Genomic DNA, 25,979 nt, shown 5'->3' with positions numbered 1-25,979 from the left:
TGTCCCTTTCCCCTTATAAAGGTGTCATTTTTTTTTCTGCTGTCCTCCAGAAGAATTATTATTGCTTGTTTATCAAATAAACATGCATCTGTTTTCAGAAAAAACATTTCATATGATGAATTGGAAAGGGATTTAAATAAAAAATAAATTAGCAACTTACTCTATTTTCTAATGTAAGAGTAGGTGCATGGGGTGTTGAGATGAGAATTTTGTATATATTTTAGGAAATACTGAAACCTGATAGTAAAGTTTTGAAGAGTAGGTTTGTTTTGCTGACTGCATAGTTGATGTTTGTGTGAAATAAAGTATTACGTATCTTCAGTAGTTTAGCAAAGAACTGGTATCCTAGAGGTGGAGAAGAGTGGGCGTGCTGTTGTTGTGCCACCTTGAAGAGTTTTGAGAACTGAAACCAGTATTGACCAACTTGAGGTAGCCCTCAGAAGCTACTTGAAATCTTCCTGTCTTCCACAGGTGGTTCCACACTCTAGAAACTCCATGGCACCTTGTGCTTCTTATTCTCCAATTAAAATTGAACAGTTTAGCTTGATGCCCTTTCTCAGTTTCTATCATAGTAACCCTACTTCTAGCTAGATCTAGAACTATAATTATCCTTTTACATCCTTTAAATCCTCTATTTTATTTGATGTAAATAGGACAGAGATGAATATTTTGCTATAACTGACTGGAAATTTTATGTGCTGTTCTTGTATATGATTTCTTCCTACAGTTTTTTTCTCGATTGCATACTTTTAAACTAAACTTCGATTTCTACTCACTAGGAAAACAAGAACAATTTTCAAAGCTTACACTTAGGAATACTTAGCTGTGTGTCTGTTACTTCTTGAAATGATAACTTTTAATTTTCATTCTTAGATTGTACTGAATATTTGTAAAAGTTGGGAAAATGGTCATGTAAATAGCAAAAGTAGGAAGCCTGAAAACCGGGACTCTAGAGAAGAGTTTTTAACTGGTTTCCTTCCTGAAATTTTAATAATTCTGAGTGAATCGGGATATTAATGAGAACATGTCTAGAACACCCAGGAATTTTTATAGATGAAGTAAAGCCTGTCCAGGGATATGAAAGACAGGTTGCAGATTCCTTTTTCTCACAGTGCTTGTCTGGATTATGTGTGTAAATCCCTTTTACTTGTGTTTTATCCCATTTTAAAGGTTGTGATTTTTTTTTTAACGGAATTTTTGTCCTGATTTTAAAAAAGAGGTTTCAACTATTAGCTTGAAGAATTTGCTGTGTTAAAAAAAATCAAAACAGTGATGAGCTTGAAGACACCCCTGTATATAAATAATAATGCAGTTATCTTTTTTCTTTCAGAATTTCCGAAACTTCTGTGGTTTTGAATTCAAACAAAAGACTAGAAATTGGAATAATCTTCACATTTCTTTGAATAAGAAGAAATAATGCAGCGAAGGCAGGGAAGAGTCAATGCTGGACTGCTTTTGCTGCTTTATCAAATTTCTCAAGTTGGACTCCAGAACATTCCTTCTGTTACCCTTGGGGTACTTGCACTGAATATTTTTCTCTTTTTGAATCCTGTGAGGCCCCTATCTGAAGTGTGCATCAGTGTACATGAAGTCGTCTACAGAAAGAACTGGCAGCGTTTACTGCTTTCTCCTGTCCACCATGCAGATGACTGGCATTTATATTACAATATGGTTTCCATGCTTTGGAAGGGAATAATGCTGGAAAAAAAGCTTAAGAGCATATGGTTTGCATACATCATTGCAGTATTTTCAGTGCTGATTGGAGTTGTTTATATGGTGCTGGAATTCATGCTTGTGAAAATTCTGGATGATCCTTTGTATGAAATGCATTGTGCTGTAGGTTTTTCAGGTAAGGCATTTAATTGTTCCAATTTACATATATAAAATTAATATTTATAGATACTATATAACAATATTTGTTGAATGCAGAGAATAGATATGCATGGATATACATGTAGGTGGTTATGTCAGTAAAGTTATCCTATTTTTTTAGTTTAAAGCATGTACTCCAGGTATGAACTTTCTGTGGTTCAGTTCATGTTCCTGTGACCAGCAGTGTCTTTACCTGAGAACATGAAAAATACAATCATTCCAGTAGAACTATGTTTTCTGTTTAATGTCAGTGACTGTTAGAATGCTGAAGCTGTTAATTTTCTGATGTCAGTAATGCTTATTAGGTGGGTTCTAGAAAAGCCTATCACTTCAAAACTTTTATCTTCATATTGCAAATTAGTGATGCCTGTCTTTAGAGAGTCTCCCCAGATTTGCTTCTGCTAGAAACATTCAAGCACCTGATTTTGGTCACCTTTCAGTAATGGTCTTCTCTTTTCATTTAAGAGATCAAAGTTTTCAAGTTAGTCAATTCCTCCTCTTTAAAAAAAATCTCCAGTCAGGTGGAGAAGTAGCACTGCTCTTCCAGATATGTAGGGTTTTTCCTTGTGGTCACTGGGACCTAGCATTAGAAGGCAAGTCCTTCTTTTCAACCTCTGAGAAAGGTGCTTCAGCACCTCTGAAGGTTCCTCATAGTACTCGAATCATTACTAGTTGGAACATTCTGGTCATTGCTCATTTGGAGTGTCACGTATTCTCTGGTCACCCACCCTTTCGTACCAAGACATGCCCAGCTCTAATATTGGCCTTTATGGCTGCTGCAGGGGCCCTGCGAGCAACTACTTCTGAGGGGTTTGGCAGCCTATGGATGAGAATAGCTCTGATGCAGGGTAGGTGTGATCCACCTCTGACTAGTGGGAAAAGAGGTTTGTGAGACAGCTGAGGGAAGCCTCACCGGGGACCTTTTACCTCATTGCTCAGCAGCTGCTTTTAAGCTTAAGCCCTCTGCATTGTCCCTGTCTGAGCTATGTTGCATCTGTGCCTGGCCATGTGCTCCTCTGACCTGGTCCCCGATTTGACTTCCTACCTTCCTTTGGCCCTGCTTTGTCAGGAGGCTGTGCCTGGTGATCTGAGCTCCTGACCAGCCCCACTGACCGTCACCAGCCAGCCCTGTGCACTGAGCCGGGCGCCTGCTGGGGAGGGTGCCACCTGCCTGCCTCTCTGTTCCCCTGGCATACACTTGCTTTGTGGAGCATCTCACTCTTGCTGTTCCCTAACAGTGACTGCAGAACCCCACCGGATATTTTTTATTAGTGGTAAAATGACTGAAATATGTGCACTCATCCAGTCTCAGCTGGACTTTCTAGGGTTACTTTTTATATGGTATTCCAACTATTGATGGGTGATTTGTGGGGAAAGTGTGCTCTGTAATATGCTCTGTGAACAACCGGGAGGTGCTGCCATCGAGCTTCTTTTTGAACCTCTTGTATCACCCTAGACTCTAGGATGAGAAGTTGAAGTTTAGAAATTGTGAAGAAGTATCTGTTTCAGGTATTTGCTTATATAATGTATGATTCATGTGAGGTTTTTCCTCTGTGTTCCTATTAGTTCATACCTTAAAACACCTTAGTATCGACCTAGTTCTTACTAGGAATGAGAAGGGTGAATATTTCAAAAATTTATGATGAAACTTCTTTATAACTGGAAATATAATACTACTATATAATTGGGTAGTGTTGGGATTTCACTGTAAGTTTTTTTCACCAGATTAGTCTCTAGCTTCTCAGCCAGTTAGTAATTTATATGTCCCTTCCCTTGAACCAACAGAAGGGAAGTTAGATTTAGTGATACAGTTATCCAGGTGATGCAGGTTTATGGCTTTCCATGATTTAAGGCAAAAGGGACCAAGTTACTGAAGAGCAGTGGTGATGGGCCAGATGGGGCCTCTATTTCATTCCTCACAAGAGACTCATGTCAGCCATACTACAATATCAGCTGGACCATATATTTGGTGAACTAAAAGGAGTGGGATAAACCTCTAATCTACTAAACCATTTGTGCAGAGGACAAAAAGCTTGACTTTTGTCCATTTAGGGATTACCTAATTGGATTTTAATTTGCATGTTCTGCATGGTAAAATAGTTCAGATCTCACATTGAGTATTGCAGCCTGTTCTGGTGTCACTTACCTTTGCAGCATCTTTTGACTATTCAAAGCTTGGAAATGTGGGTCTGCAGCCTTTTGCACCTGCATTTGACTGTTATTCAGGCAGCAGGTGAAAGTAGCTTGGACAGGTTTAGTTTTCATAGTTGATTTTTCTAAACCTTCAACATGACCTTCAGCATAGGTAATTTGTCTTCAGTTGGGGCAAGTGGCATGTCTATGGAACAGCTGTTGAAGAAAATATGAGTGTTTTCCTGATAATTATTTCTTTAACCTGTATGCATATTTGACCCATTCACTTTAACAGGTTTTAAGATTTTAGGATGCCTGGATTTTTTTTTTTTTTTAAATTTTATTTTAAATGGATGAAACAGACCTGCACCTTGTACCACTGGATGGAACCTGACAATACAGACCAGACAAAAAAAAAAAAAGCTCTGCAGACATGGTTCTGGTGAGCCAAAAGAGGATTGGATGGAGATGGCTCCTAAACTACACTGCTGCTATCAGATATTTTTCCTCTTTAGTAAATTCAGAGTTTCTGAACAAGTCCAGTTTTTATCAGTGGCAAATAGCATGAGCGTGTATGTATGTGCATACACACACCTCTTTGGATTTGGTCATAGAATAACAATATTTACATCACTGGATAGATTAAGGAATTTTGCTATCTCTTGTTTTCTGTGGTGTTAGAAGGGGAGGGGAACCTTTTTCGTGATTTTTATCTAGTACATTTGTATTGATGTTAAACTCTTCTGTCTTTTCCATGTCAAATCTAGTACTTTGTGATTTTTCAGGGTTTTTTTTCAGACATGTTTTTGAAGAAGTTTCTCTCGAGAGAAAGCTCACACACATTTTGAAAGTTCCAATAAATTATGTGAATTAATTCTGTCATGTTAGCTATTGCTCGCATGATAAAACAGTTGCAGTCAATTAGAAATGAATGATTATTGTGATTAAAGTTGATTTATCGACTCTTTTTTTCAGAAACAAGTGATTCTGGAGTATATGTAAGATGATTTTCATTCAGAATTTGAGCTTACTGTTGAACTTCACACATCTGTCTTGTTTTCAGTAATGGCTTTTCTCAACTCATGGAATATTTTTGAGTTCAATAGTTTTGTCAATTATTTCAACTAGAACTACCATTTAAAAATTGTTTTTATTGTTTTGAATACCTGAATAGCTACAGTGAGTAGGCATATTAAAAAGCAACTTAGAGTTGGCTGTTACACAAACATAATTTTTTAAATCCTTTTTAAGTCACTGAAAAGTAGCCCTGAAAAAACAGCTTGGAGCTGTTGTTCTGGCATGCAACAATGTGCTTCATAGTACTGTGAAACTGTATGGTACTTTAATTTTAGTAGTTGTTTGCATTTCTTTATTATTTGGGCACAATTACTTCTGTCTTTACGTGATTTCTTCTGTTTTGCAGGAGTCTTGTTTGCTTTGAAAGTTCTTAACAACCATTACAATCCAGGAAGAGTCAGCAGCATCCTTGGATTGCAGATATCCAGTAAATATGCTTGTTGGGTGGAGCTGGTGGCTATTCATTTAATCTCCCCAGGGTAAGTGTGTTTAATATTTCAAAATTATAGGAAGAAATTTGGGTTATCTGAAGTAGTATGACATGTATTATGAAGTATGTGTAGTGTTAGCTTGTATCCACATGGAGTGTTGAGTCTACGATTAAGTGTTAAGGCTACAGTCTGCTTTTTTCCTTCACACCCTTTATTTTGAGCACATTTCAAAATAAAAACATGAAATACTGTGCCCAGAAGGTATTCAGTATTTGAGGGAAGATAACAAAAGTTTATTGACAAGGAAAAGGGACATGCATTTTCAGCAAAATAACCAAACGAATATACTGTAATGGCAAGGACTTCATTAGCAAAACTGCATTCCATTGTTTGCTTAATATTTCTGTCTTAGTGCCTTCTGTCCATCTGTTGTAGTCACTCCTCTAATTTATGATAAAGTTATCATTTAGTATTCTGCAAATTTTATGCAATTCCACTGTTTCACTGTTCTGCAGTCTTGCTGAACGTCCTCCTCCATTTCCTGTGTGCTCAGTTCTGCTGGCACTGTTCATCCGGCCCTACCTCTGTGAGAATAGTGCCTTTCTCTTTGGCAGTTGATTTCTGGAGTTCTAGTTGCAAATCTGTAATTTTCTTTTGTAATATTTTATAACTGTCAGTCATATGGGAGAATATATGTGAAGTATAGACACCAAACTTACAAACTACCAAATCACAGTTTATATAAAATTTCCCACTTTCAGGAAGATAAAAAAAAAAAAAGAGAGTAAACCCTTTTTTGTGACATACTCCTAATCAGATACTATGATACAGCAGATAGAACATTTCCTAGACCAGAATGAGAATTCACATATTACTTAAGTTAAACACAGATTTTACTGACTTACTGCCTGATTGACTACAGTTAGGAATCCTAGGTTAAAAGAGAGAAAACTTCAGAGTGTGCTGTTCCAAATGCAATTTTAAGTGTAAGCTGAGAGGTCACTTTCATGGCATTACTACAAGTGTAAAACCAAAGTTTTCAGTGCATTAGAAACATTCTTCTGGAAAATATAAATCGTCATGTTAGCTGCACATAGTTTTTGTTTGGTGATATGTTTAATACTACTGTTTGTTTTATTATTAAAGAATAATGAAAGAAAATTATGTATGAAGTAATACCATGAGCATATTGTACTGTATCTGGTAGAGGAAAAACTTGAGTTTAGTGGTTGATTTTTCAGTTGCTTCACTGCAGAAATGTCTTTGGAGTAGAAAGTGTATAGATGGTCCAGAAAGAACATACCTTTTCATAATTTTGTGGAAGCTTAGATTGTTCCCTGGTCTAAAGAACTTCTACATTGTTAGATTCAAGATTGATAGTTAGGACAATTTCACAGCACTTAAGTGGTAATGGGGGCCATAGAAAACAAGTAGTAATCTCCAGAAATTCATGTCCCAGAACACAACATGTTTAATTAGTAACTGCCAACTGCCTTGAAATGAACCATGAAAATTATAGCTCTCAGAGCATTGCTCTTACATGCTCATCTGCGTGCTCAGGGCATGTTGTAATATTTGAGGTATCTGATTAAATAGTGTCCCTTTGAGGATCAAGTTGCATAATTTAGTTTTGAATAGGGAAGAGGTCAGTAGTTGGGGCAGAATTCTGTCCAGTCAGAAAGACATGCAACAAATTTGGACCTGCCTTAGTGATGTATCAGGATCACCTGAGCATCCATAACCAATGAAGGAGTCAGAAGTAATATTGAGGCTACTGGAAACTGTGATTTTTGAGCTAGGAGAGGATTTAGGGTTTTACTGGCATCTGTTAATTCTTTCCTTTCTCGTTAATGTTTTTGTTATGGGGAAATATAAAAAGACATGTAATATCTTTCAAATGATATTTGAAGTATATCAAATATCAAATATCAAATGATATTTGAAGATATTTGAAGATATGTAAAGTAAGGATGTTGAGATGTAGGCTTTGTATAGCAATCCTTGGGATTATTCCTTTGATGGAAGACCAGGCCTGTGAAAAGTTATTTTATGTTTAATCTCTGCATTTTCCAGAATTGGGCATGTGGTATATTAAGTCATCTAGCCCTTTAGCATGAAGGTACTTTACGTATACTCACTGTTAAAGGAAAAGCTTGTCTTTCAGGTTGTTTCTGAAATAAATATTTATCAGATTGTCAAAGATGACACTTTGGAGTTGGAAGGTGGATGTTACAGTTTTTTTTCAAACTTGTTATTCAGAAAGTTAAAAGTAACGAAGAATGAAAATAGTGGGAGAGTGGAAAGCGAGGAGTGGAGAAGAGTAGAGGATGTTATTTTTTTCAGCATTCAGCATTTCAGTGCTGAAGTTTGGTATTGTGACTGTCCAGAATTGCTCTTTTTGTAGTTTTTCAGAAATAGTGAGACTTGCTATTCTGGAGTTCAGAGGATCTCAAAGATGTGTAACATTTCTGTAGCTCACTGCATCTCTGAAAACTGGCTTAGGCATTTCTCTAGGCCTCCTTTTGACCTGTGTTTCTGCAGGTTTTATAGTTACTGGCTTTCAGGTGTCTGAAAACATTTTCTAGATCAGTGGATGATGCAATCCATAAAATGTATAATTCTTCTTACTCTTTTTCTAAATTTGTTCTAGCTGTGAGTTTGTTTCCAAGTTCTTTTTCATAGCTTTTTCTAAATAAACTATATTGTTAAGTGTTCATCTGAACCAGTTATGTTGACTTTTTAAATTTTTTTGGCAACTTAAGATGCTTATTAGAGTTTTTCATCGTAAAAAGAGAAGACTTTACGAACCGAGAACTATCCCGCACAAGAACAAGAGCACAGCAATAGATCTACATTTGGCAATAGAGATGCAGATCACGGTCATAAGTATTCATAGCTGACAACTGAAAATGTAGTACAGTCGTAATATATAACGAATCAACAATGCCGGTTAGTTGTTGATTCATTTCACCTGGGTTCAAGGATCCGTGGGAAGTCAAAATCTCAAAGCAGATCATGGTCACAACAGGTAAACATAATAGGAATACTGAGCTTTTAATTTAATAAACAAAAAACAACACGAAACACCAAAAAAGCTTTACCAAAACCAAACCCCACAATAATTAATTCATATATATATTTGAAAATATAAGAACATATTTTGATAAATATGGTTTTAAACTTTGATTATTTTGACTTCTACCCTTTTCAGTCTTAACTGTGGTACGGAGTCTGGTGTGAAAACAAACATTTTGCATAGCTCTAGTAAACTTAACCTCATGAGATTCTTTGTATGTATCTATTTTCCGATTTCATCTGCTTTCTTAAATTTATCACTTGTTACTGCTTAAGAATACCACTGGTTATCAGTGAGATTTACTGTCTGTTTACACTTGCTTTTTATTGATGAGAACTGTTTTGTCAGGAACAAACTAATCAACCAAAAACTCTCCACGTTTGTCAAGAATGGCAATATGTGATGAGAACCATTTTATAGCCTTCTGGTTTTTGGTAAAATTTAACTTTTTGATGCCATTTTCCCAGTGTGTTATAAAATTACTAACAAGTTTCTTATTTCTATTTAAAGAAGGAATGGCATTTTCCTGTATAGGGCTGTGTAAAACAAGTCGACTTTTACTTATGCAATCATTTAATTTGGTTTAATTTTCATTCAGGTATATAAGATATTTTCACAAAAGAATGCAGCAATGGATTAAGCTAAAGACATCCTTCTGTTGCTAAATAAGTGGCTTTGTTCTCTGCTGGAATTGCATGGGTAAATAATAATGCCTGCCAGACTGGGGTTTGCTGTTAGAAGTTATGGAAGTTAAGTGATAGGTGTAGACTTTCTTGTTCTGTTTTCATTGGTTGAGTCACTGACACCACAGAATTAAACAATTCAGCATAAATTCACCAACAGTAAGGAATTTATTTGAATTCATTGTAAGGATAGTGTAACAACATTAATGTACAAATTGATACTGAGAGGCTTTTAAACATTGGGTCAGAATCTCATACATGAAAAGCAAATGCAGTCCAACTGCTTTTCCCTCTAGTGGTACCAGTTTTCATAGAAATTACACAACCAAATGAGAGTATAATTAATTCTGTTTAGAAGATTTTTCTGAAGTAATGTGCACATTGCCTTGATGGGAAACGTCTTTAGGAAACAGTATTTGGATGTATTGCATAATTATCATTAGTATGAAGTGAATGGTTGAGATAAATAAGATCTCTGGGGAGATCTAAATTTTCAAACAAAAAGTTAAACAAGACATCATTTGAGTTTCTTGGTACCAAGGAGAACATTGGCTAATATTGATAAAGCTCATTGACATTTAGAGAAAAAACATGCAATTTAAAAAGTCAAGAACCCTGTTTTTATTCCCTTTTAAGGTTCAGCTTTTATTATAGAAAGTGAAAATTGCACTGTGGGGGAAAAAAAAAAAAAGTACCTATCAATTTTTCTTTATTAACCAGCAGGAAAAAAGGCAGTAGTTTATTATGTTTCAATCACAAGAATGCTTCCTCATTAGTCTAACTGAAAAAACCAGCAGTTTTTTAGCTAGTAAATTATACATTCCAGTCAAGTCATTGCTGTTCTTATGAATAGTGTAAAAATCCTATCGTGGAATTAGTTGATAATGGAGGTTGCTGATATCACTGATATCGTAAGAGTTTAAAAAAAATTATCCAGAATTATATTTTATTATAAAAAGCAGAAAATAGGAGTAACCTCAGTCTTATGGACTAGAGAAGAAAGAAGAGTGAAATTTATAATACAGGTGAAAGGAACCTTGGTAATATGTACTTAAACATTCTTCACACACTTTGTGCTTTTTTGTAAACTGTTCATTAATTTTGGCCAAATTCCATAGCATTTGGTTCTAAATTTAGCATATAATCCTACCTTGTGAAAACAGTTGTAGTTTTCCCATTAATACCTACAGATAAAACTGAGACAGCCTCATAAGCAAGAAATCCATTATACAAATTTTCTAAAAAGGCACCCTACTGAAAATTAAAGTTCACTGTAAAATGTAGTAAAGTCTCAGGAAGAGTGACAGTTAAAGTATTATTCAGGATTAGTTGTTCAAATATATTTAAGTTAATTTCATTCAAAATATGAGTATCCTCTTTAGACAAAGGCATGTGAATAGAAGAACATTAATTGCGTGTGTAAAACAGTTATTTCATGTAATTTACTTAAATTGAATAATTCTAGTCTACTAGAATCTGTGAGAGAATTCTTCAATGACTTAAGTGGTTGTGATCCTTTCAGTCTTTTCTCAGAAGTTGTTTTGTAGGCTCTCCATTTTTTTGTTGCTCTTTGTGCAGTATGCAAAAAGTAGGCTCAGTTCTTCAACTGAGAGCATTGCTGAGTAGAGGGGAAGGCTACTTCATTTTACTTCCAGATAGTGCTCCTGTTTGCATATTTCCAGTAAAATACTTGATTTTCTATAGTGGTCTGACATGTTGATTTGCTTTATTGTATAATTAATTCACTGTGTGCCCCAGGTCCCATCCTGAGGCTCTCCTGCTATCCAGTCACTTCTAGCCTGTTTGTATAGTTGATAATTTCTGTGGTGTGTTCAGAATTCCATATTTGTCTTTACTGAATTGCACCCTATTTTTTCCAAACACTACTTCATTTTGTCAAGGTTGCTTTAAATTGTAATGCCATCTCCAGTGACCCTTACACCTTCTCTTAGTTTGTAATTTGTAAATAGTATTTGGAATAGACTCCTGCAAAATTATTCACTTGATTCATATCCCAAGTTTGATAATGAATCGCTGATAAGTATTGTCAGGTTTACCAGCCACTTGAGGATCTGCATAGTGTAGTTTTGGAGTTTAAGATTTTTAAGCCTTCTTTATGACAAATGCTGTGAGATAGTGCTTTCAGCATGTGACATCTGCTAATCCTCCTTTTCCATGAGGCTTGTTGGCCTATCAAAGAAGGAATTTTGGTTGATTTGACATGATTTGTCAAATCTGTTTTCTGCTTCTGGTGTCCTCACCTTGCTTGTATCCACAAATTATGTGTCCTAGTAATTGTTGAGCAAATAGTTTTATCTGAGAACAGAAGATACTGATTAGTCTGTAGTTCTCTGACTAACGTCCTCCTTTTCTATTCCCGCCCCCCCCCTTCCTTTTCCCTGTTTAAGAATGGGTATAGAAATTGCCTTAGAGTCTTCTGGAACCTTACCCATCCTCAAAACAGCTGGGAAGAGACATAAGTTAACTACTTCAGAATTTTGCTGCATAGTTATATTGTTTTAATTTACTTTGACAGTGTTAAAAGTTTTTAATAAAACTGCTGGTTTGGGGGGGGGGTTCTTGGTAAAGTTACATTTTATCTGTATATGTTAGTTGCTGCATTTGGAAAAATATCTGTTTTCCATACTATAAATGATGCCAAGCATTAGCAAAAAAAAAAAAAAGTATTAAGTTATTATTTGAGTAAATTAACAATACAGCATATTCTAAAATGAAATGGTATTTGCTGAACTTGGCTGTAACATTAAGCATTTCATTAATGTAAGGGAAGCTGTCTTTTTATACTCTCTAGAATTGCTTTTCCGTAGTAATTACAAGTAGCAAGGTCACACTCAATTTTATGACAGCATATGATGAAAATTTGATGTGATTTGTCAAATGTACTAATTTTCTGCATGTCAGTGATAGTATATATGTGTGCCAGTGTATCTGTTATCGTTCTTAATTTAGAAAACCCTGTTTAAATGTTTTCATTCTAAATTTCTACTCCTTTAATATAATTCATAATTAAACAGTCAATAGTGTGTAGGCATCTAGCATGCTAACCTATTCGATAGACATGAAGTGGAAATTATCCCTCTAAAGACTTTAAGTTGAAGGGGTTTGATTATTCATACTGTATAAATATACAGCTTCACTGTATTTCAAGCAAAAACCTTGATTTTTCAGTTTTGTGGAACAATGCTCAGATAAATCAAAATGAGCATAAAACTTGTTTAAAACACTGCCAGGAAAATAGGTGAATCATGTTGGTGATTTCTAGAGTAGTTTGTTTTCTGTGTACAGACATTTTCCAAGTCAGTCATGTTTTTTTCACAAATTTGGAAAAATCTGTTCTAGAAAAATGTGTTTGGAAAATTAGTTTCTTGTAGATACTTTATTTTGGTAACTACCTCTTACCTATACATTTTCACATCAGCATTTATGTGTTACTCTTAAGAAAATTGTTGGTTACTTATGGAGAGAACCGCAGCTCTACATAGCAGAATACAAGTTTGTGGTTAAGTAGTGTCAAAAGAGTGAATTTAGATTTGATCTTTATCTCCCTCTAGTGACACATGCATTTTCTTACATATTTTTACCAGTGATGCCTGGAAGTTGTATTGTCATGAGTGCATATGCTATCATATGTGTAACTCTTTCAGATTTCTGACTGGAATGTAAAAAGCTTAATGTTTAAATCTCTTTTTACATTAAACAGAGGTTTCATTTCTGCTTTATGAATGCAGAAAAGCTCGTATTACTTGAATCATTGGACAACCAGTGTAAATACAGTGAACTGAGTTATTTGTAATTATATACAGTAGGAAATCTTAATGTTTAATGTATCAGTTTTTCTAACTTCATGAGATGAAAAATTTACAAATAGTGTTTAAACAGGATTAAACTCAGAAGATTTTACTGTTAATTAGTGTTTAAGCCTGATTGAACACAAAAGAGTTAACTTTTAATTTGAATGCTGAAAATTGGTTTATGAATTTATAGAATGCCCCATAGGCATGGCAATACTTCGAGCCAATCTCCTTATTTCCTTATGCTTCCATGTTGGTTTCGCAGAAGACTCTAGAGCCTTTTCAGTCTATGTGAGTGGGCAATGATCTTTTTTTAAAGAAATTGTTATACATATAGAAAATAATGCGGATCTCAGAATTTCACCTGTTCTTTTAATTTTAAGGCACTGTGTTACAAAGATTGCAACGGATCTGCGTTCATGCTTATCTTGGATACAATCCTACTAATAGTGTAGCAGGAAATATTGTATTTATGCTTTCACTTGAAACTGTAAATGGTTTTGGTAGATCCTAGACATTTCAGCATAATTATGTGGATTTACTTTTTTGTAGATTAAAACTAGTTTCCTACCTCAGTATTTAAATGCTTTTAGGGAAACAGTATTCTGTCCTTTAAACAAGCAATTAAAATGATCTCTCCAATTAGTTTCCATCTTCTTCAGGATATTTTTAAGGCACTTATCTTTAACTGTAAATACCTACCCATTTTAAGGTAGTTATGAAGAAAGAAAACTTGGTAGTATGTCCTTGCAGGCAAGTCACTTCTCTGTGCATGATCTCACTTGGGGACTTTCTCAGTTTCAACAAATTGTGCACTCCCCCTTCTGGATCCCTCCAAAAAGTCTGTCTTTCCATCACTCACAAGATTTTCCTTTTTTGTAGGACTTCTTTTGCTGGACATCTGGCAGGGATTCTTGTTGGATTGATGTACACTATGGGACCCCTGAAGAAGATCATGAAAGCCTGTATAGGTATATAATTTTGTTCAATTTATAAAACCTCCTTCAGAGAAACTTCTATTTTGGAAATTCAGTAAGTCTTGCATATAGAAATCCAGGCCATTCCAGCAAGTTTTTAGGCAATTAAATATATGCTAATTATTAAAGTGAATACAGAAGAAAAAAGTATTTTTTTCTTAAATATGCATGTTTTACCTAGGGAAATACCTTTTACCCTTCTTTTCAAATGCTTATTTGGAGTAAAGTGCTTCACATAAGATGTCAGTGAAAATGTCACTTTAAATGAAGTGTGGTGAAGCCATAAAAACATGCCAGAACACGGTGTGTTTCCATGTTGATTTCTACTACTTGAGTCCATACTAGTATAAGTCCCTACAGTTTGAAAAAGGCTGTGGGACACTTGAGAAATTATTACTGGAATTCTCAAGCTTTCCAACAATGTGTTACTACAGCTTTTCATATTCTAGTAATATTTAATTTATAAAAAGATTGTTTCTGTAGACATCTTTAGTCTAACAATTGTTTTAAATACAGTCCTGCAAACCTAGATATGAACACTCCTATGAGTTTCAGTGTCTTAATTGTAAGTCTAAGCCCTTCACAACAGCTGTGCTGGTGTTGACTGTCAGAGTATTTGGGGTTTATGTCAAATTACTTAATAGGTTGAGTACTTCATTCATGACTGTGCCATCAACTTGACCATGGATATGGTGTTTGTATAGTGGGAAATTAGTTGTTCAAAGGGTATGTTTTTCACAGGAGGTTTCATCACAATTTGGTGATACAGCCTGTAAGTTGTGTACGTTTAGCAGTTCAAAGTGGAAAATTAGAGACCGAAGCATCAGATTTCCTACCCCACTTGAGTGAACAGACAGAAAGTGTGACGTGAGTTAACTGTTAATATTGCATGTTTCTGTGGCCTGGGGGTGTTACCTGATAGTCAAGCATTGGATGATGCTGTCTAGGGAGGTTAAGCAGTCTCCATCCTTGGGTGTTTTCAAGGCTTGACAAGATACAGTCCTGGCTGAGTAATTTGGTCTGATGTCATATGTAACCCAACTCTAAGGGACCTTCTGAGGTCTCTTCCAAACTGAATTGTTGTAGGGTTCTGCAGTAAACCCCATGGTACTGTTAGCAAAATACTCTATGGCCATCCTGCTGCTGTGAAGGTTGCTGTGTGACTAAGACCTGGAGGAAGAAGTGTTCTAGTATGTCATCTACACGTCATCTTTTTCTCCTGTGTAGAAGAGCAGAAACAGTGCAGTGTTATTCCAGTCCTCAGTTTTCTCTGCATTAACCCATTTTTATAGTCTCAGCACAGAAATAATTAATTATATGTTCTGGAGAACATTTGTTAGGTTGGTTTGCGTTTTTCTATTCTACATGGATATGTTGCTTAAATGTGGCATATTACTATAAAATCTGGAACAACATACAAGCTTACCAATACTATGTTCTCTCCTGATGCTAGAAAAATTTGTAGATACCTATGGTTTCACATTTGTATCTCATGATACAGACTCTGAAAGAGAGTACTTTAAATTTTATTTTCGTATTTTATAAAGACAATGTCATTATTTTATTCTAATAGTACATATGCTGTTCTTACATTTAGGTGGCCTTTCTTCATTCACAAACCCTGCCAGGCCACAGGACTACTATTCAGGTAAGTACTCTTGTCCACTTCCCTAAAAATTTATTCCAGTTTTACAGATAATTTTTGCTAATGCTAGGAAAACTATAGAGGAACTAGTTAAATGGAAACATATACAAAATATTCTGCACATACGTGTACTTGCTAAACTTACATTACTTCTCTGGCCACATCTCACCTTTCATTTTTAGGGAACTGTTTGGATGTATTTTGTACATGAGGATTTAAACATCAGATTAAGGTCATGACTTCATAAAATGCTACCTTGGAGAAATATCATCCGTTTTGCAGAAGGGATGCAGGGGGGGAGTTGTGTATACTGAAAGCAGCCCTTTGAACTTAGGTAAATCTGCCCTGATCTGGCAAATTTATGTGTTCCACTCTAGGCTGGTATTTTCCCCATCTGACAAGGAACTTCTTCCTTTGAACACTTTTTATAAATCAAGTACTCTACATGCAAAAAACCCACTCCTCACCAGAAGAAATTTAGGCTATCTTCACAGTATATAGATGGATAGTTGGAATGCTGGCACACTTTGTATGTAGCACGTTTGATTCACTTCTTGTGCAGAACATTGAGTCGTTATATGTGGAGTGTATAGAAATAATAGGTGGAGGCATTGTCTGGGAGGGACAGAAGAGGAGCCAGCTGTGAGAAAGGCTGTGTGTTGGATCAGCTAAGGGATGTATAGCCTAGTGTATCTTATCTTCTGCAATGATTTATTGTCCTTCCCAGGCATCTGCTGTAAGAACAGGTTAAATATGTAGTGATAACTCCCTGAAGTATCTGCCAGTGTGCAGTGGCTTGTGACTTAAAGATATTGTCAGCAGAAAGTTTTATGGGGGAATTTTGTCTTTAATAGCCTGTGTTAGATTCTTCTTCCATGAATTTGTCAAAAGCTCTTTGAATCGGCGTGAACACTTTTAACACCTACAACATCACAGAAGAAGAATTTCACAGTTTACTTCCTGGTATAGAATCAGTCATTTTTGTTTGTTTTGCACCTCCTAGCTGCTAATTTCATTTGATGCACATTAATTCTTCTCTGGGAAGTGAAACTAAACCTTTATGTATTTTCCTCATATTCTTTATGGTTTTATAAACTTCAGTCCTATACTCACCATAGTCATCTTTTCTCTCTGGTTGAAAAATTGTAGTCTATATGGTTGCCTATATGAAAGCAGTTTCATATGTTTGATCATTTTAACTGTTGTCTGATGTTTAGTCATGCAGGGATTTTTATTTTTTATATTCTTTTATAAGTGAGATGTGCTTACTCTGAGCCACAGAGAGCCAAGGTTAGTGCTGCTTTTATTTTCCATGATGGATTTTGTCCTCCCTGATCTACCTCAAATTTTATTATTATATAATTCCCCTAAGCGAGATTATGGGCTGTTGAATATTTTTGAAGCATTTGTTTTGTAATTCCTAACCAAAAGATCTTAACCTATCATACTTTCCTTACCAACAGTAACTTAAAGGTATATTTACCCAGGATTTCCATTATTCCAGTTCTCAAGTCAAGAAACGCTTGATTTAAAGGCCAGTAAAGAAATAAAACAGAATTAATATTGTGAAATGAAATAAGACATGAACATAGGCTGTGTAGTGAGCATGAGCTACCTATTTCCATGACTGGCAGTCTCAGCCCAGGTGAAGATGCTCCCCTAGCTACAGCTGGGGTTCAGCCCATCAGGGCCCTATGTGCTGCTTGCCTTGCTCTGTCTTCCACATTCATAGACACTAAATATTCCTTCAGTATTCCAGTATAGCAGGGTGGATGGAAATGCTAAACATTTATATTGAAAAAGGTACTTTAATGGCTAATGACGATAAGAATTTGTACTTGACATTTAAGCTCAATCATCTCATGCTGCCACTGTACAAACAGCAGCTGCTTGTAGCTTGGGTGGGTGTAAAAGACCGCTCTTGTGGAACAGGAGCAGATTGTGAACAGCCCTTTATATTTTTATTTTCCAGCTTCTCCTAAGTGGGGAAAGGGGAAGAGTTTTCATGTAATATATCTAGCATGATGGGTGTCTACATAGCACCTGAGGAAAAAAAAGTTTAGTATGCTGACAACAAGGAAGTCGGGGTTTTTTTTGGATGTCTTGGGTGGTCCCTGAGTAGTCAAGCTGTTGCTTTGAGTTGTGGACAAAAGGGAGTTAAAGGAGAGGGTTAACCTGAATTATCCCGTCTTCCAAACTTGGCTTTTGGTGTAACTAAATATTTTTTACTAAATTCATTTCTCTAAAATTACTTACATTTTTTTAAACTGCAGTTGTATATTTGTTATATTCATTCCCTGTGTATGTACTTTGTAATTGTCTTTTATCCTATTTGCAGAACTCTTTATGAAAGATTTAACCTTTTGTTTGGCGTATGTTATATGTAATAAATTTAGCCATCTTTGAATGAAGAAAACTCTAGTGTCATAGGCTAGTGATGCATGATTAATTTTTCATTTTCTGGCATTGCTGATTTATTACTATTTGCCTTTAAATATCAATTTAAATAGAAAAATAGATGAAGTTATGATCAGAACAGTTTTTATGAAACAGTCCAAGGACACAGCTTTAGAGGAAAAAAATTAAGTGTAATTTTAACACATTTTGTATTTGGTAACTGAATTAGATTTTCTCTAAATGCAGTTAATAAATAAAGTATTACGATATTTATTTTGATTAATAGGAACACCTTGAACATGTCAATGTTACCAAACTCTTTCTTATTGTAAAAAAATGGATTAAGGCTTTCTGAGCACTTACAACTTGATGACAGTGTAAATCATGAAACATTAAAAAATTTATGGTAATAGAGCAAACTTAAAATACAACATCCTTTTTCCTTCATCAGATAATTTCATGCTTTTAATACAGTATTTTTATATAGTCTTCATGCTTGCAGTTTTGAAGCATCCAGAAAATAAATTTATAGCCGAGATATTTATTAAGATTAACATAATGCAGAGGGGAATGAGGGGAATACATGAAGATTACATCCAAAGTGTATATAGCTAAATGGTATCCTGCAGTCAGTTATATTCTTCTGCAGAATTATGTATATTAAATGTAGCCACTATGACTTAAAAGCTTTTAAAGTTTGTTAAAAATGTGACTATGGTTCATGAAGATTAAAAACCAAAACTAATCTTTTCTAACTAGAGAAGCTGCCGATCATTTGAGAAATGGCAGAATTTCAGGTTACTGAAAGGTAATACAAAGTGTTCACTGCAGATGTATGAAGATTCTCCTGATGTCAATTTTATGTTTCAAAAAGAAAAAAATTGCAAATGGACAGAATTACATTTTTTCCTCTGTGTGTGTATGATGTATATATGTGTACATACACCTGTGTGCACATACATGTGTATATAAGATATATGTAGGTGTATTTTCATAATGCACACAGAGGAATATACTCCTGTATGGAATAGTGTGCCGTCACTCTGTTCAGTTTGTCATGCTTTTCCTGCATAATTTTAAGATAGGGTATTGCTATTTTTATTTGTCTTAAGGTTCTAGAACTTGGGATTTTTTTCTTTAACACAATCATTTTTTGAAAGAAATCATTTATATGTCCTCATTTCATAGTCCATGCTTGTTACTAATCATGCAAACTCCACTACACATTTCATCTATATAATTAATGAGATAACACGACTATAATTGATACTGATAATCTGAAGATAAAGGAAATGGTATGCTGTATTTGTTTAATGCAAAAATATTTTTAATTATTTAGTTTTGAAAAATGTGTACATTTTCTGCCAGTTGGAAGAAACTGTCAATATTTCAGTACTTTGGTTCTTCAAAATCCCCTGTCCAGCTGTCTGGAAGAGAAATTAAAATATCACCTAAAGTTTTGTATTTTGAAGATGCAAAAATTGGGTAGAAAAATGGGACTTTCCTCCTTAGTTTTTCTCAATTTAGATTTTCTGTGCTCAGGCAAAATCAGATTGTGTTAAAAGGAAGAGAGTCTTGCTCAATTCTCACCAAGTAATTTTTTTCTTTTAAATCCAATGTGTTTGGGTGGATGATGGTTTATACTTGGTTTTGACCTTTGCAAATGGTCAGAAATTCTTGGTTGTCAGTAATGCAGGCAACATACAGTGACTGTGACATTCAATGAGATCTGTGGTGTGGTGTTTTTTTTCCAGGGCAGGTGTAGCTGTGCAATAGCACAATATTAGCTGTATATGTTACTGCAAAAATTTGCAGGAATATTTTCCCCTGTGTTTTCTAGGTCCAAATGTTACTTGAATTTATGATGACACTGGCATGTAGTTTATGGACACTGGGGGAAAGGGAGAGACAGGTGGGAAAAAGCCTGAAACCTACCTGTTGTTGCTCTTCTAATGACATTAATAAGGTGTCCAAGCACTGACAAGTAAATGTTAAAAGGACCTAATGAAAAATCTCTTTCAATTTCTATGTGAAATTTCTTAATAATGCAATTCTATGATGCTTACTTATAACTATTACAAAGAATTGAGATATTTGAGCCATCTTTTTTCCTCTTGTGTTTCTCTCTCCTGTTACCAAGGTCTGGCTTTGTAAATCAGAAGTTGATTCGTGGCATATATTGTATAAGTAATTGAATCCTAATAATTTTTTTCTTTCCCAAATTAAAATAATTTGAGGAGGAAAGATAACATAAAGATAATTATCTGATTTCACTCTCCTACTGATTAGCAGCAATTTATTTTCTTTATTTTGTATTCATTTTAGAGTATTATGGCTACCCAGGTTATCAATACAGGACACCAAGGAGCTATTACGATTATACTGGTGGGCTTACTGAAGAGGAACAGCTTGAAAGAGCAGTGCTAAACAGTCTTAATGAAAGAGGTAGGAATTTTTTGCATTTTATATTCTGAGTTATGATTCAGACTGAGAAGTAGCAGGGGTAGGATGTATTGCTCATTATTTGTTTTCAGTATTTTGGATGTATCTTCAAAAACAGATAAAAGTTTTCTAGTACATTTTTCAGAGAATGAAGTGTGAGGATGCAGTATCATTCTCTTAATGCAATTGCATTTATTCGTAATTGCTTACTGTTTGATTACCTTGCTACTACTATAGTAAAAGAAATGCTTTTATAACAAAAAACCCTTAAGTAGACTAAGTTGCTGTGCCAAAAAAATCTTAGAATACTCTACATAGTATGAAATGTTATAATAGAAGTGATGTTGCCAATATTTAAACTTTCTTTGTGTGTATATTTTTGCTTTTTATACAAATATAATTGACAAGCAATGTACTGATTTCTTACTCTCTACGCTATCCTTTTCTACCTTAAAGGAAGCTTAAATTGTATCTAGCTGAAAGACCTAAAAAAAAAAGGTATGTTTAGAAATAAAAATGGTGTTTGTTTTTAACTAAAATGTGTTAGTTAAATTTGGTATCAAATACATTTATTAGGACATATTTGCTCTTTTTAGAATGCAAGTGAAATTAAGAGGGAAAGAATACTTTGTAGAATCTATTTCTCAGTTTCTGAAAACTTCCAAGACTCGAGGGAAAATCTGTTTAATAGGACTGATGGCATATTATTAGAGCATCATGTGTAAAGTCTACATCACACAGGTATGCAAAATTTTTATACTGAAGTGATAAAATAAAAAATAGAAATGAACATAGTATATGTTTTCTGGTACTGAGATATGTTTGGTGTGAAAAACTTGCATGTCAATATGGATTCTTCTGGGAATTCAGCCAGAGCCTTCAGGTGCTTCTTAAGAAATCTGAAAGATTTCTTTTAAATTTGGTGAAGCTGTAATGTTTAATCCTAACAAAAATAATAACCTGACTGAATATCTCATCAATGTCATTTTCCTTTCATAATCTTGGTATTTGGTCTTCCTGGGTGCAGAGAAGCACTCATTAGGAAAAAGATACAGAAACCTCTACTTGTAACTGCAACTCGTAAAATGTGGAGCACCATTCATAAATCTCCACTCAGAAAATTAATTTACACTACTGTGTGTTATGACTGTCAGAGAAATACCAGGCAAACATGAAAATTAGTACCTTGTCAAATCATCATCACTTTTACTTTCACACCTTCTGTGATCCTGTTTTTTGTTACGAAGAACATGTCATGTTATCTGGAAGGTGATTTTAAAAACGCAGCAGATGTGGCAAGTTTGTGATAGGCAAAGGCTTTTCCAGTTTAAGAAATTCATTAACATATATTTTTAATGTAAATACAGCTTTTTGCTTTATTGTTTGCATCTGTTGTGAGTGTCACCTGGGAGGCAGAAGTGCAGAATTTTAGGGAAATTAGGGGGTTTTAAGTAACTTTTTTTTTTCTAGTTATCTTTGTTTTTGTGTTCACCTTTGTTCTTTAAGCGTAGTTCTATCTAACTGTCTCTTAACATTGTGAAGGTAGAAAGTTCAAAAAACCTCACACTTTCTGCCACAATATTATTATTGTAATGTGTGTGTTTTAGAAATTATTGCAGTCTGAGCAGTCCCATTTCAATCAACTGTACTGAAAACCTCAGACGATAGTGAGAATCTTAGCTTTCAAATAAATCCATAAAATAGCATTTAGTCCTTCTGGTTTTTCAGCAGAAGATAGTAAATTAGTTACTGTTCATGCTGTCTTAGGAATTTTAAAAAAATAACAGTGTCATATCAATATGTTGTCCTATGTAATTTTGGGAAGGAATGGGTCTAAAATGAGCTTTATTCTAAGGGATACTTTTTACTTTACTGTCATTTGTACATGACATTTTATGTAATTTTTAACAGTGAGTTTGAGAAAAAAAAATTCTTCAAAGCTTTTAATATTAAGCATTTTGAAATATCTGCAAGAATGAGCCATTCTTTTTTGTATTGTTGTATCATTTGTATTTTTAAACTCAAGAAAACAGAATACAAATAACAATGACAAAATTATTATAATATAAATAATTAGATAATATACACTTTAAAGGCTTTCATGTATCAGTGTGGAACACCTGCAACTTTCATTTGTAGCCTTAAATGATCTGTGTTACTATAGGTATTTTTTTTCTGCTTGTTGGTTTTGGACAAAGATCAGTTTTCAGCTCAGAGAGGCAATATATTCTTATTTGAAGAATGCTTTTTGACACATGAGATCGAATTTAAATAGCATTTCTAAGTACCTACATTTCTCTGATAAGTAACTGACATACCAAGTCACATTTTTAACTGAGCCAGCAGCATTTCTTAACACTATGGTAGTGCTTGTTTTTAGTGCTAGTTATAGTTTTTAAGCCTCACAGAAAAATGAAGCTGAAAAATATATCTTTGTATATTGTTTCCAATATATATTTTTGGTGTGATCAAATATATATGTAGATTCTGTTTTCAGTGGTTTCACAGGAGTGCTTCAATTTTGCACCTCTTTCTCCTACCTGCTGAAGCCCTTTAGTTTGTAGAAGCAAGACTTCAGAGCTGTACTCTTAAAATATTTCCTTAAACAAGCTGCTCAAAGGTTAAGCTTGCCTGTAGGCAGATGCTATATTTCACGAAGAAAATACTACAGAGCATGTAACTGATCACATCTCTTTTAGTGACACAAAGGATGAGGTGAAATTTAGTGTGCTAACAAGCAATTAAGATATCCTTCCCTTTCAGTTAGTTTCAAAAATAATTAGCTGGAATAAGCACTATCCTTTTAACATGATACATTTTTCTTTAAAGCATGACATTCACAGTTGCTTGCAATTACATGGATGATGAAACAGGTACTTAACATGACTAAAAATTACATAAAATAATTTGAAATAGGTAGATAAATGGAGGTAAGAAGAGGTATTGCAATCAAAATTTAGGGCTCTCTTTCCTTATTAATTTCTTTTTTCCCCTAACAATGACATTGAAACCATCACAGTTTCTCTGTAGCTTGGTCATAAAAGTATTGCGGTAATTTTGATGGTTTTTAGGGATTTTTTTTTTTTCCTTATTTGGACAAATGCATTTATTAGGGTTTTAGGCCGCAGACTGTACCATTACAGATTTGGGATGTTGATCGATTCTTCTAAATTACTGTGTTAGTATCCTGCTAAGCTACTAAAAGAATCGGTGACATAGTATAGTATTTCCTGGTATCAGTTGTTGTCTACTAAAATCTAATTTTTATTAAAACATACATCAAATTTAAATTCAGTAGTTACACTTCTGTAATCCCGTACATGGGTTATTTAGACCCACCACTGCATTTCAGTTTATTCCACATTCAGTCATTCCTGAACTGCAATTCTATTTTTAATCAATATCCTGAAAATTTATTTAATAATAATAATAACAACAATAATTAGTATCTAGTGCAACAAAATAAATTGCTAGTCTTGTTTGAGATGTATGTAGACGTCAGTTTTAAGACTATCAAATTGTCTTAATGATTTAGGTCCATTTACTAAAATGAAATATAATTTATATTCTTTACATTCCTAGTTTTAGATATGTTGTTGCCTCAAAACAAGAATGGGTTTAAACAGCATCAATTTTTTCTCCAAAGTTTTACCTTTAAAATTAATAAATTAATTATTAATTACAAATTGCAGTAATTCTTCCTTTAGTTAAATCAGTTAAAATAATTTAAATTAAAATAATTTAAAAAATCTTAGCCTTTGATATTTAACTATATGGTTTTGCTATGAAGTTAAAATAATGTAGCTGTTATTTTTTTGTTTAATACTAGTATTAGTAACTGTCCTTAGTGTAACCCCAGTATACCATATCTCTTTTGTTTACTTGCTATTCTGCTCAGAAGAAATATCTTGATTAGTGTGGGACGTGGATATGGATTTTTGTTGCGGTGGGTGTTGGGATTTTTTGTGAGTTGAACTTCTAAGTGTCTGTCTTTGAGTCTCAGTAATGTTAAGAATCCCTTGCAAGCTCATGTCTCTGCACAAAGGAATTTTCCTCTTTCTTAAGACTAAGGTTTTTAACCATGTAGGTGATTATAGTTTGTGAATTAAAGAGAAATACCTATAAATATACATACATGGATAGCCCTCATATTTTGTAATGGAACTGTCTATATATGCATTTTTAAGTTATAATTTAAAGCAAAACAAAAAGCAAAACCCCATACACTCAAAAGTTTTTAGATGGCCAAGTATGGACTAGTGATAGGTACAATTGTGGTATAGTTAGGAAATATCTAGACATCTGGCTTACTTGTTCTCTGAATTTTTAAGGATTCCCTTTTCTGTTTTCTTCTGAGACTGGACTTTTTAATAGTAGTTTATGAAATTTGCCAAATCCATAGAAGATTGTAATAAGATTGAAACCAATGTGATAAGTCAGTGTACTCTTTCCCTTCTGCAATTGTAGGAATGCCAATCATTACATTTGACTATGTGTGGTTTTCTGTAAAATGTCTTAAAATAGATTATATGCTCAAATGTGCAGTGCATATCATCAGATTAAAATACATCTCAGTCACATGCTAGGGCTTGAATCAGATCCTTGAAGTCCAACTTTTTTTTTTTTTTTTTTAATTCAGACTATATATGGTCTCAGGTACTAAGCAACACTTTTTGGAAAAAAGCTTTCCCTCTTGGGTTGAGCTCTTGTTCTAAATAGCTTTCTAAAACTGTGGCTGTGCTCTATGGTCCTGATCACTAGCACTTTCTTCAGGCAAATTTCCAGAAACTTAAATCAGTAAATTTTTATTATTTCCACAGTGTCCTGGTTTCAGCTGGAATAAAGTTAATTTTCTTGCTAGCAGCTGCTGTAGTGCTGTGTTTTGGATTTAGGATGAGAATAATGTTGATAACACTGATGTTTTAGTTGTTGCTAAGCAGTGTTTATATTAAGTCAAGGACTTTTCAGCTTCTCATAGTGCCCGGCCAGGGGAGGCTGGGGTGCACAAGAAGCTGGGAGGGGACACAGCCAGGACGAGCCAAAGGGCTATTCCATGCCATAAAGCATCATGCCCAGTACATAAACTGGGGGGAGTTGGCCGGGGGCACCACAGGTCGGGGATTGGCTGGGCATCCGTCAGCGGGCGGTGAGCAATTGCATTGTGCATCACTTGTTTTGTATATTCTATTATTATTTTTATGATTATTTTCCTTTCCTTTTCTGTCCTATTACACTGTCTTTGTCTCAACCCATGAGTTTTTTTTTTTTCTCCATTTTTCCCCCATCCTGCTGCAGTGGGGAGAGTGAGCAAGTGGCTGTGTGGTGCTTAATTGCCAGCTGGGGTTAAATCATGGCACACAGAAAGTTTTGGTGTATGCTCGGTGTAAGTAGCAGACACTTGCAAGAATCACAACTAGAATTCTATTATAAATGT

General features: G+C 34.6%; 1 protein-coding gene across 4 annotated transcripts in view; it reads left to right on the top strand.

The window, feature by feature from the left end:
- Nucleotides 1-354: 354 nt before the first annotated feature.
- The window catches only part of RHBDD1 (rhomboid domain containing 1), a 44,132-nt gene continuing 18,507 nt past the window's right edge, over nt 355-25,979 (top strand). For 2 of the 4 annotated variants that reach the window (XM_026854746.1, XM_026854747.1), the window contains exons 1-5: nt 1,417-1,849; nt 5,429-5,561; nt 13,967-14,055; nt 15,659-15,709; nt 20,429-20,548. In XM_026854746.1, the coding sequence (XP_026710547.1) occupies nt 1,417-1,849; nt 5,429-5,561; nt 13,967-14,055; nt 15,659-15,709; nt 20,429-20,548 (826 nt within the window). Of the gene's footprint in view, nt 430-452; nt 472-1,330; nt 1,850-5,428; nt 5,562-13,966; nt 14,056-15,658; nt 15,710-20,428; nt 20,549-25,979 lie in introns of those variants that run through there. The other 2 variants (XM_026854744.1, XM_026854745.1) reach the window with 2 other exon arrangements.

The sequence above is a fragment of the Athene cunicularia genome (assembly GCF_003259725.1).
Source record: "Athene cunicularia isolate RWA chromosome 9 unlocalized genomic scaffold, athCun1 chr9_part1, whole genome shotgun sequence".
Lineage (NCBI taxonomy): Eukaryota > Metazoa > Chordata > Aves > Strigiformes > Strigidae > Athene > Athene cunicularia.
Note: the sequence above shows the minus strand (reverse complement) of the source record. Positions and strands in the feature narration are given on the sequence as shown.